Source organism: Panthera leo, chromosome A3, assembly GCF_018350215.1.
Source record: "Panthera leo isolate Ple1 chromosome A3, P.leo_Ple1_pat1.1, whole genome shotgun sequence".
In the NCBI taxonomy this organism is placed as follows: domain Eukaryota; kingdom Metazoa; phylum Chordata; class Mammalia; order Carnivora; family Felidae; genus Panthera; species Panthera leo.
The window spans coordinates 121,112,843-121,125,636 of NC_056681.1; the positions used below are offsets into that span (position 1 = coordinate 121,112,843).

Genomic DNA, 12,794 nt, shown 5'->3' on the forward strand with positions numbered 1-12,794 from the left:
GAAAATAGTTAAAGCTTAACTTGTACCTAAATTTCTTTCTCTAAAAAGTTAGAGTGAATTTTCCCATAATACTTTTGTCCTTCCTTTAATAGATAACATGCACTTTTTTTTCCCCTTGTAGGAGATGGAAAGAACAGTTCATATGTTTGAGACATTCCTATGAACTTTTCAAGATGAGTGGTTTATCCTCTCCAATCTGCTCCTGACAGAGCAGTCTTCTGAGCCATTCAATTTCAAATTGCACCAATTATGTGCAGAGCCTTGGTGTAAAGTGCTCTCTCACTCATTCTTTCTCTCTGTTGAATTTGGTGCTATTGTCTCAGGTACCTGAAACCAACCAGCCTACAAGAACCAAACAGAACTTCAGAAACATGTTGTATTTTCCACAAATAAAAAATACAACCCCACAGATTGGAGATTTTGGTGCTACAGAAACTGCTCTCACTTCTGCTCCTCTTTTCGTGCACTCTCTTTTGGAGACTTCTCTCTTAGGGAGCAGACCAGCAAACTCGAGGAAACTGGATGGGGCAGTTCTCTAACTGTGTTGAATTGTTTAAACAGTGGGCAACCTGTTTTGTTTTTTGTTTTTGTTTTTTTCCTTCCCCTCCTTTCTGCTCCTTTTAGCGTATTTGTTTTTATTTTTTCCTCTGGGTAATGGACTGAAACCTGTTTTAGAGTTGGCTATGGTATATTCTGGTGGGAAACTGAAGAAACTGGATGAAATTAGATTAGGCTCTTTAGAACTGCCTTTAACGTGCCTTTTAATTCATTTGAGAAAGATAAGGCTAAACAAAAGGATGGGCTTGTTTGTAGCAAATCAGTTAGAATGTCTCTTTGGTCACAACCTTGAAAATAAGTTTTGATACTCTGTGTCGTTGAGAGGCAACCAGTGTTTTGGTATAAAATGCCTATCTTGTTTTCAAAACTCAATCAAGACACTCATTAAGCCACATGATATATACTAAAATGGTAAGTTTTCCTGTATGGTCTGTTTCTGTTTAAGAAACATGTAATAAAACAACAACAACAAATACTACCCAGTCCACCAAAAAACTCACACGTTTCCAGCATTGCTGACAATGATGGCCAGAAAATAGATAGATGACATTTTTTTCTTCTCTCAGTGGCAATTTAATAGTTATTCATGTTTAAGTTCCCAGAGAAGAATGATTTCATGTATAGTAAATTGTTACTGTTTTGTTTTAAAGCCAGGACTTGCCAAATGGACAGAAAAGAGGAATTTGTCAGAAGCTCCATAAAGTTCATTTTCTATATGCATAGTTGCAGGTGAGCTCTGGTATGGTCCTTGAATTAATGGACATTAATGGACATTAACAGTATTAATGTTTAAATCCCTTACCATAAGCTTACCTTCACAACTATTCATTTTGATTGGAACCCGTTTTGGACCTTGTTGAGTGATTTCTCTGAATTGTACTTACCTAAAATTAATTATGGGTTACTAGTTTTACAAAAACTTTCTACAAATTTGGAGACACAGTCTAGGCAGTTGCAAAGAGGCAAAGGGAGTGCAGTGACATTTTTTTATCAGATGATTTTTAAACAAAAAAAGTAGAAAATTTTGACAAGTTGGCTTGATAACTTCATTCATTGTAGCCGTTAGCTGCCGGTGTGTCTTTCCAATATATGCAACACATATAGTTTGGGTTTTAATTAGAGCAAATGGTCTTGGACTACTGCAGAGATACTGAGCTACCTCAGCTTTTTGTATTTTAGTTACCAGTAGTGTTTACAGAGTCCTGTAATCACTTTGCCACCGTTTACACGCTGAAGCTAAGGTACTTGTCTCCTTGTCTCTTGGCTGTTCGGAGTGTGCCCAATGCCAGCGCAGAAAGCACACTTTGGCCGTAGGCTACTGCAGTAATCTTAAGTGCTTCTTGGCATTTACATTAACATTTTGCGCCTTCTAATTATAGCTTAATTTTTTAAGAAATGCCACTTTTTTCTTTATACCTAGTCTATGAAGTTTTCATAATATTCAGTTAAGTCATGTAATTCAAGATGCTACCCGTGTAGACACACTGTATTTTTAAGGTGGGCAAGTGCGATTAACGATGAACCATTTTAAAGGGGAGGTTATTTGAAACCTCTAATTTGATTATTGGGAGGATTTTCATGCTTTCTTTAGTATTTATTACCATCATACCAGTTCAGACTATTTTACTGTCTAATACATTAGCATTTTGTATTTTGATGGAAATTGTTACAGAATTTAAAGATTTGATGAAATAAGATGTAGCAGATTTTTTGTAGCAAGTTTCTGCTAAAAGGGTTTTTTGCAAGTCTCAGGTTCTTGCTGCACTATTTTTTTTTAAATATTTATTCCAGTTACTCTAATTCAGAAGCATTCTGTTCAAGTAACAGCAGCACTTGTGAAAGGAAAAAAAAAAAAAACGCACATGTTCTTAGTAGGTTACTAAATTTGTACAAGTTAATTAAGATTTTAGCCATCAGTGGGTTTGACAAGGGAAATTTATTTATGTTTAGCATTAAAATGCTTCCAAAAGATCAAGTTTTTTTTATTTTAACCTTGATATAGATGGAGAAATAGGAGGCACCCTCAGTATGATAGGAACTGCCACTTTGAACAGTTTAGGTCTTAAAGAGAAAGCCAGTCTAATGCCAAGGGGAGAAAAATTAGCTGAAATTATATCAACTCCTCTGCTCCCCTTCTGCCCCCTCTCCCCCCCAAAAACCACACACTATACCAGTTTTGCTTACTTTACAGATATTTGGTGGTTCTATAGTTTAAAGCAGCTTGTGAAATTATCCAAGTGGACTCAATTTTGTTTACCTTTATGTAAGTTCTTAATTTTTGCTGTATAGCATTGGCGAAAATATGTACAAATTGACCTCTGTTCTTATTTCCTATTGTGAGCATTATAAATGATAGCTCCTATGTAAAACTTTGCTCTCAGATCAGTAAAATATGTATCACAGCACAGCCCAACAATGGTTAATGGTCAGCTGTGGGGACCATGGGAGCTTTTTGAAGATGATGGAACCGCACTAGGGTTGAAACTGATGGCTGTGGAGTTAATTGTGTTTTTGAGCTTGAATCTCACCTGTGATTAATTTTGTTTTGTTTTGTTTTATGTCCTTTCATGACTTGATTTCTCTCATATGCCAATGTATTTGTAGGTTTACTGGATTTTATTTTTAGGGAGTGGGGTGGTAATATCTTCCCATTTTTGATTAAGTTGGTTCAGCTATGGTGCTATTCGGTAGGTTATCTTCAGTGTCAGGTCCCGTAGCTGAATGCCATTGTTATTATAATTATTATTTGTAATCACATTGTAAGCTTGAATTTGGGCTTGTACCTGCATCTTTTGTATTTTGTACATTCAGTTATTTAGACTTTGGGAGTCCTCTTTGGTTTCGGTCACGTATGTCTACTTTGTAGATTAAGTAGACTTCATCAACTATGGTCTATTTTGGGTTTATAGTTTAATTTAGAATTGTGTTAAATTGATGTTTTGCATTTGACTTCATTTTACATTAGTTTGAAGTAAATTATTTAATTTTTGAATTCTGGAATTTTGAACATTTACTGTAATTTGTAATATAACTGCTGTGAAATACTTGAATAAAGATGGCAAGAAAAACCTGCCTTTCTTTAGCCTGATGATGATTACTGTTGGCTGCAGATGCAGTGCTACCGTTCTAACCGAACTTGTCTGTTTTGCAGCTAGAGCCTAATGATGTTTATTAAGTACCGCCCCCCCCACCCCCCGCCAAATCTCATTATAGGATTCTTTTAGATTTTAGCAGTCCTCGGTATTGTTTTGCTAAACGTTTTTCTGTTGGGAAAGTGTGGTTTTAATTCCAGTTGAAGGTTGTCTAAAATATGTTGTATAGAAGCAAATAGATTACTTCTGACATTTGTTTTTCTGTTTGGAAGACTGTTCCAGTAGACCATCAGGTAGTTTGGTTAACTTACTTTATAGTGTTTTCTCTTAGATCAGGTAGTTACCAGCATACTTTGAATAGTACATAGAATTTAAATATGGAAAAATTTCATACCAGAATTTTGAGGGGCTTGTTGCTTCAAGGGAATAGAATGTTCTTGGCTTTAGATTGCCTATGTTTCTGCTATCTACCATGAGATACTTTTCATGTCTTGAGATTAGGATACTAACCTTAATAGAAGTCCTTAATTTTTCTTTCCTTCTTTTCGTTCGTTCGTTTGTTCCTTTCTTCCTTCCTTCATTCTTTCTTTCCTTCTTTCCTTCCTTCTTTCCTTCCTTCTTTCCTTCCTTCTTTCCTTCCTTCCTTCCTTCCTTCCTTCCTTCCTTCCTTCCTTCCTTCCAAATCATAGTAAAAAGGAACTGGTTGAATTTGAATAAGACTTGTTTTTCTTGATTTTGCAGATTGTATTAATTTTTATTTTTAATCATCTGTGTATAGCAAAAGACTGATAGTAATAATTAACCTGGGAAACAGATTTTTAAAAATTTTAGCCAAATGTTTATAAATGTTTAAATTTTTTTTTGAGAGAGAGAGAGCGTGAGTGAGGGAGGGGCAGAGAGAGAGGGAGATACAGAATCTGAAGCTGACTCCAGGCTCTGAGCTGTCAGCACAGAGCCCAACGCAGGGCTTGAACCCATGAACTGCGAGATCATGACCTGAGACGAAGTCAGACACTTTGGTGTCACTGACTGAGCCACTCAGGTACCCCTAGCCAAATGTTTATATAAAAGTAACTTATAAGTGCCTTTGAGTGTCAGTCAAGTTTTTAGAGCTCTGGAGAGAATTTGGGCTTATTTATCCAGTTTTAGTTTCTGTTGGACTCAAAACTACAGTAAAGTGAGAGACTAATCTTTAAAAATTTATTTCATGTTATCCCTATTCCCTAGCACCTGCAAAGTTCTCTGTTGGCTATCTTTTTAAAAATAAATTCCCTCTCAGACCTGCACAGTCATGTCTGTTATGTCCCAGGCACTATGCTAGATACATTCTCTGTCTTTAAGTAGCTTGTAGTACTCTAGGGGAGGCTAGTGCATATACCAGTAGTAATGATTCAGTGGGATAAGGGTTGTAACAGAAGGAACACAAACAGTGTTCAGAGTTATAAGAAGGGAACCAATTAATTCTGTTTAGGAATGGGGAAAATGAAAGTCTTCAGAGAGTTGGCATTTTATTTGCCTTTTGTTTCTTTCTGGCTGTTTTAGAGTCTAGCCCCACTCTACCAAAACTGTTCTTAGTTTTCTTGTGATCCTTCATATTACATCATATTGTGTTTGTATGACATTTATACCACTCACCCTGGAGTATCTTTATTTTCAACTTATTGAAATACTGGTCATATTTCAGGGCTAGGCTTAGATTCTCCACCAATACATCACCCTTACTGTATCATTCCTTCTCAGAACTTAGCTGTATTTTATACTGCATAATACAGTGAATTACTAATATTATGCAAAACAGTAATATATTCATGTGGGAAAGGAAGTATCACATTTCTTCTGCATTCCCTGTAGGAATTTAAAATAGTGCTGGGCTCATGGGAGATGCTTCTTTCTTTTTGGTTTAATTGACATAGTGCCTACAATGTGCCAGGCATGGTTGCAGGTGCTCAAACTAAAGCAGCAAACAAAGCAGAAAAAGTCCCTGTCTTCATGGAGCTTAAATTCTTTTCATGCTTTTTTAAAAAAATGTTTATTACTTTTGAGAGAGAGCGAGTGGGGGGAGGGGCAAAGAGAGAGGGGGACAGAGGATTCGAAGTGGGCTCTGTGCTGACAACAGCGAGCCCGATGTGGGGCTTGAACCCGAAGTTGGACACCCAACTGACTGAGCCACCCAGGCGCCCCAAGCTTAAATTCTTTTAGACGTAATGTGTCATATTTCTGACATGATCGATCAGGTTCAAGTTATTTCTAAAAGGAATTCTCTCTTTAAACATTGAATAAAGCATTTTGTTAAAAACTTGCCAGTAACTCTTCCTTTTCCTCTTTGCTTTCTTCTATTCCCCGTCTTAGTGAATAGAGCCGTATCCATCAAGGATCCAAAACCTGTCATTCTAAGTTTTATCTTCTTTATGGTGCATCTCCTTCTAATCATTCAGCATGTTCTGTTGATCTTTATCACTCTAAACATGCCTCCTGCTCATCACCCTTTCTCCATCTTTATCATAGCTGACCTAGTCTGGGCACTAATGCTTTTGTCTGGACTAGTTGTAATAGTCACCAATATAGGAGAATGCAAACATGGGCAAAGACATTGTGTCTGTCTTCAACAGGATTTTTACCATATGATTTAACATTCTCATATTTACTAGACACTAGGGGTTGTTCCGAGTGCTTTACAAATGCAAATTTGTAATTTTTCATAATTTTTTGAGAACCTTTTGAGGCAGGTGTTACTATTATCCCCATCTTACAAGCCAGGTAAGCTGAGACGTAATTTGTCCAAGGCTAATTGCTACTTCACTGCCTCTTGTCGGAGTAGACAGATGCACAAGCATATTCAGTATACTGTGGCACATGTTGCAGTTGAGTTATGCGTAAGGTAAGGTATGTGGTTTACAGAGGAGGAGTGCGCAGCCCAACCTCAAGAAAGCCTTCCCAGGAAAACTGATGCCTGAGCTGAGGCATCAAGGTAGGAAAGCCTTTCCAGGCAGAAGGAACAACAGAAGCATATACTGAAGAGTAAAATAAAATAGCGTGACGGCAGCAGGGGAAAATACAAGTGGTTCCTAATCACCAAAAGTCAGCCTTTATATAACAAATTATTTGAGCCATGCCGCTGGCCAAGCACAGTTCTTGGATTTAGACTTACAGCTGAGGACAGGACAGCAAGGTCCCGGTTCTTTGGGCGTTGATAGTCTAATGGGCAAAGAGTAAACAAGATGTTATCTCATAGTGGCCGATGCTTAGGTGATAATGAGTACAGTAGTAATACTAGTAGCAGTAAAAACATCTGAGTGACTGGTAGGTACTATTTTAAGAATAAACCATTTAATTATCACAGTATCTGTGAGGTAAGTACTGTTGTTGGTTCCATTTGACAGAAGGGGGTACTGGAATATAATGGCTGAGCAACTTGCTCAAGGTTACAAATCTAATTAGTGTTAGCTGGGATTCTATCTTTTGTGGTTTCAGAGCTTGAATTCTTCATCAATGTATCATTAAGATGAATGATAAATTCATTTGTCCTTGCTCAGGTTTTTCTCCCCTATTAGTAAACATCTTTAAGTTGTAGAATACTGCAGAGAGTAATAAAACATGCATGTTCCCATCATCCAGAATTAAATGTTAACAGTTTTTCATAATTGTTGCAGTTCTTTTTTTTAATGAAAAAAATTCTAGATGGCATTGAAGTCCCCTTCCTACCACTCCCCAGTCCCATTCCTTTTCTTCTTCTCCAGGGGGAGCCACTCTGATCACTTGAATGAACATCTTTCCTGTTTTTAATGCATTATTTGAGAAGGTAATAGTGTGGGTGTTGAAGCCAGACTCAGTCTGAGCCAGACTCAGTCTGAATCCTACGCATGTCCCTTTATTGTAACATGAAGCAAGTTACTTCACCTCTCTGCACATCAGTTTATCCGTACAAAGAGGGGTGGTGATAGCACCAAGCCCATGGTGATTATTATGAGGATTATGAATTTGAATCAGCAAACACATGGTAATGCACTTAGAACAGTCCCAGGCACATAGTGTGTTCAGTATGTTTTAATCATTATTACTGTAATTATTACTATTTGTATGTATCCATAAAAATGGTTTGGGGGTTTCTTAAATGTACATCAATGGAATTATTTTGCATCTTTAAAAATGTACATAGTTTTAATTTGGAAATGCATGTATGTGGTTTAAAGAATAAATTAATTCTAGAAGGCTTGTTATAAAAACCAGTTATCCCCTGATTTCCCCTCCCTCCCCCAAAAAGGAATATTCTTCCCACAGCCAATTGTTTTCAACACCCTTAACTAATTATTTTGGTATGCATCTCTGTGTTTCTAAATAATATTCTTACATGGCTACTTTTTTATTTTCCAGTTTTTGCCAAGATCTTGATTTCCCACCATGGAAGACAATAGTCACACCTGTCCCCCAACACACCCACACTTCCTGCTTTCTCACCCGCCCAGTTAGTTTTAGTTTTTGTTAGATCATTGTTTGGTATGTATATGATTGTGACTATGTAAAAGCTATTGACAGCTGAGATTTTTAGGGGAGAGTATGATTGGTTTCCTTTCCTGTACACTTTTTTTGTTATTTGCCTAATTTTCTATTATTAACAACTATTTTGTCCCTAAAATTCGTCCCCAGAAATCCAACTCTATTTAAAAATTGTTTAACCTTTATTTATTTTTAAGAGAGAAAGAGTGCGAGTGGGGGAGGGTCAGAGAGAGAGGGAGACACAGAATCTGAAGCAGGCTCCAGGTTCTGAACTGTCAGCCCAGAGCCCAACGCGGGGCTTCAACTTACGAGCTGCGAGATCATGACCTGAGCCGAAGTCTGCCGCTTAATCGACTGAGCCACCCAGGTGACCCCAAACTCTCTATTTAATATCTTCAAAAATATAAAGTATTCTAGCATTTCATCATCTTGAGAAAGTTTGTCCAGGAGCATTCCAGTCTTTTTTCATTGGTGTGTAGAAAAGGTCTTACATAGCCGTTTTCCTGGAATCTCCCTCTACACCACCCTTCACCTTTTTCTTAGTGACGTTTATATCCCGTGTTGCTGTTGGGTAGTCCAATGCTATTCTGATTCTTGGTACATTTTCTTGATTTTGTTTTCCTTCCTAAAGCTTTTAGGATCTTCACTTGTACCCTAATATTCTAGAATGTCATAGATATGTCTGGGTAGGTGTCTGTGCTAGTGGGCTTCTCCACTCTGGAAATTCATATCCTTCAGTTCTGGGAAATTTTCCTGAGTTATTTCTTTATGATTTGCTCGCCTTGTTTTCTTTGTTCTCCATTTCTACAATCACTGTTCTTTAGATATTGACCCTCCTAGACTGTTCTCTAAATTCTGCTTCCTTCCCAGTTTTTATTTGTGTGTTTAATTTTTTCAGAGCTATTTTTTCTTGATTTTTTAAAGTATCATTTTGTTCTTGTTTAATGATTGTAAAGTCACTCATTAATCTCTCTTGAGGATACTAATAATTTTTTTTTCTTGGTTTTTCTTCTCCCTGCATAGACTCTTTCCTCCAAGTTGCCTTTCCTGTTTGTTTTGGCCACTGTTTAGTATTGCAGCTTTTTCTTAAGTGTTTGATAATTCTTTGCTATCTGCTCATATTAAAGAGTAGATGACTAAAAAACTGCTTTCAAAGCATTGCACAAGAATATCCAGATGGGGGGGCGCCTGGGTGGCTCAGTCGGTTAAGCGGCCGACTTCGGCTCAGGTCATGATCTCACAGTCTGTGAGTTCGAGCCCCGCATCGGGCTCTGTGCTGACAGCTCAGAGCCCGGAGCCCGTTTCAGATTCTGTGTCTCCCTCTCTCTCTGACCCTCCCCTGTTCATGCTCTGTCTCTCTCTGTCTCAAAAATAAATAAAAATGTTTAAAAAAAAAAAAAAAAAAGAATATCCAGATGGGAGAGTAGCAGGACTTTCTCTGGAAAATACCATAAGCCCAACAGGGAATAAAGCTAAAGATAGTAACACTGGGGATTCCCAAGAAACCATCCAGCCAGATCACCTGACAAAGTTGTATAGATTAGAAATGATACATACAAAGTCAAATAAATGTTGGCTACTTCAGTGTCATTCTCTATTCTTTTAAGAACTGACCCTGGAATTTTGCAGTTTGGTTATCTCAGTTGAAATCTCTTAGCAGAAATGCCTTTGTAGATTATTTTTACAAATGATTTTGAGATTTTTGAATATACATATGTACTCCTTTTGTTTGCTCCCACCTTTGCCCTCTTAACCTCATTTTCCTTTCATTAGGCCAGTATTTTAGATCCAAGAACTCAGAGGGAATTAAAGTGTTCTTTGGAAGATTTTGTACTGAGAGCTTTTATCCCTTTAGGAGCAACAATTATCTTTAAAGTGTTTGGAGGTGATGGAGTCAAGCTTTCTTCTTAGTTTGACTTCTCTTAATGCCAACTGTGTTCCTGACAACACCTCTTGTTCCAAAAACAGAAATGACTGTTCTATATAAGACCACTTGGGTTAATGGTCCTACCATTAATGCTAATATGCAGGTCTGAAAGCCCACACTCCAAAAGCCAGAAGACACTCTAATTTTCTTACTGTAATTTCTGTTTCTTTCTGGAAACCTGGTGGTCTAGAATTTTTTCAAGTTAGCATTTTGATTAACAGAAGAAGCATAACTCCAGGGAAAGAAGTCCTATACTAGTTAATCCTTTTTTACTTGTTCCTGATGACTTTCAAGCCAAGAAAGATGAAGGAGGACTAGACTGGAGGAAAAAAAGGTGAGTAAAGCAGAAAAAAATTTAGTGCTATTCATATATATGTATATATATATGTATATATATGTATATATATGTGTGTGTATATATATACACATATATACATATATATATACATATATATATACACATATATATATACACATATATATATACATATATATATGTGTATATATATATACACACACACGCACACATATATATATAAAGTGTCTTTATAAGTTAAAAAGTGTTTTGGGCCTTTCCCCTGCTACTCATCTACTGAAGATATGGAAGTTAGGAGTGTGACCATTCCATTCAGATATCTATGACAACATTGTTTTGTTTTGTTTTGTTTCTATCTATGTGAAAAAGTAAGCTCTACCTATGCCCAATGCAGAGCTTGAACTCAAAACCCTGAGATTAAGAGTTGTATGCTCTATGGACTGAGCCAGGCACCCCTTGATAACATGTTTTTAATGTCATGCAGCATTGTGGAGTAATTGCTAATGAGTTGCTAAGTAAGTATTGAATTTAAAAGGCCAACATTTTATTTTAGTTTTTAAAAAAGTTTATTATTTATTTTTGAGAGAGAGAGAGAGAGAGAGCACAAGCAGGGGAGGGGAAGACAGAACACACAGAATGTGAAGCAGGCTTCAGGCTCCAAGCCATCAGTGCATAGCCCAATGTGAGGCTAGAACCCACAAACATGAGATTGTGACGTGAGCCAAAGTTGGACGCTTAACCAACTGAGCCACCCAGGAGTCTCAAGGCCAACACTTTAGTAAGTTATAATAGTTTTGGGAGGTAGAGGTCAAAAAGTTAGTTTGAAAGACTGAGTAGTTTAGAATTAAATATTATATATATATATATGGAAGTGAGGTGGAAGATAAAGCAGTGTAAGTAGTTTGGGGTTTTGTTCTGGAGGACCAGCCTAAATACCATGTGACAATCCTTGAATGTTTTTGAACAGCACCATGGCATGGTGAAAATCAAGTTTCAGAAATAATTATTTGATAAGAATGTGGAAAATAACTATTTTCTTTCAACAAGATATGTTGACTACCTACCGTTTGCTAAGTATGTGCCAGGCACTGAGGTTACAAAGCTAAGGAAAGCAGTTTCTGCCTTTGGAAGTAACTACTCTGTAGAAAAAGATACATTAAGAGAAAAAAAATTTTTTTTTTTAATTTAGGTAAGTGCAGTGATAATGATGTAGCTGAAATGCTATTAGATCATAGAGGAAGGGAACTTAACCTACATAGGAATTCTTGAGAAGGTTTTCTGGTGGATGTGATACCTTAATAGCATCTCAGAAAATGAAGGAATGTAGTAACAAATTTGGAAGAGCATTCCAGGCAGAGGGAACAGTAAAACAAAGACATAGAAACAGAGGCAAACATGTTAGGTTCATACCACTATGGGCACATCTAGTTTGCTGTGTTCTAAAGCAAAGAGTAGTGTTTGAAGTTAACAAGGACTTTGTATGCCTTTCTTGTGTTCAAGGTGAGAAATGCTGCAGGCCTGAACAAGGGAATTTGTGGTAAGGATGGTGAGAAAGGGGTAGTTTCTCTTAGAAAACGAAGGGGTAAAATCATTAGAACTAAGTGATTGGATTTGGGGGATGAGGATAAAAGAGGAGCCCCAAATTGCTCTTAGATTTCTGCCTGGTATTCAGGTAGATTAGTAGCACCATTAACTGAGAATGGACAGGAGAGAGTAGCAAATCGGGAGTGAATGCAGCATTGGACATTTTGACATCCAGGTCCAGCAGACCTTAAGATATACATCTTAATATCTTAACATATAATATAATATCTATAGTGTCTTAAATATATCTGAAGCATGGGAGAGTTCAGAATTAGAGACTTTTGGGGTCAGCTGCCCTGAGTGTCGTTTTAACCACAAGTGTGCATCAAGCCATGTCGGTGGTTCTTTGAAGCAGAATGAAAATGGTACATAGAGAAACAGTAGTGTTTAACCAGTGGTAGAGGAAGTCTTACAAAGCAGACTGATCATAACTTGTCAAAAGCAAGACAGCCACGAGTAGTATCACAGAACTCAAGAGAAGATTTTATGTTCAAAATGAATAATATCAAATGTTCTAGTGGAGGCTAATTAAATATGTACTGAAACCTTGACAGTAGATATGACAATTTGGTGATCTTTTTTGTTCTCAGGAAAAAGGGAAGGAGTCAGGGCATAGCTAGAGAGGTACACAGAATTGAAGAAAGGATTTTGATAAAAATGAAGACTGAGCATGTTTATATACTGAAGGTGACAGCAGCTAACGTTTATTGAAGACGTACTGGATTCCAGGCCGTCTTCTAAGGGTTTCATGTATTAACTCATTTATTCCTCACAGTAACCCTATAAAGTAGATACTCTTTTCCTCATTTTCCTAAAGAGGAGA

The 12,794-nt window shown here is 37.1% G+C and overlaps 1 protein-coding gene across 6 annotated transcripts in view; it reads left to right on the top strand.

Annotated features, from left to right (window-relative positions):
* ATAD2B (ATPase family AAA domain containing 2B) overlaps nucleotides 1-4,223 on the top strand; it is a 167,095-nt gene extending 162,872 nt beyond the window's left edge. For 3 of the 6 annotated variants that reach the window (XM_042933579.1, XM_042933576.1, XM_042933581.1), the window contains one exon: nucleotides 1,209-4,223. In XM_042933579.1, coding sequence (XP_042789513.1) covers nucleotides 1,209-1,259 — 51 coding nt within the window. In that variant the 3' untranslated portion in view covers nucleotides 1,260-4,223. Of the gene's footprint in view, nucleotides 1-121; nucleotides 410-1,208 lie in introns of those variants that run through there. The other 3 variants (XM_042933577.1, XM_042933578.1, XM_042933580.1) reach the window with 2 other exon arrangements.
* The last annotated feature ends 8,571 nt before the right edge of the window (nucleotides 4,224-12,794 follow it).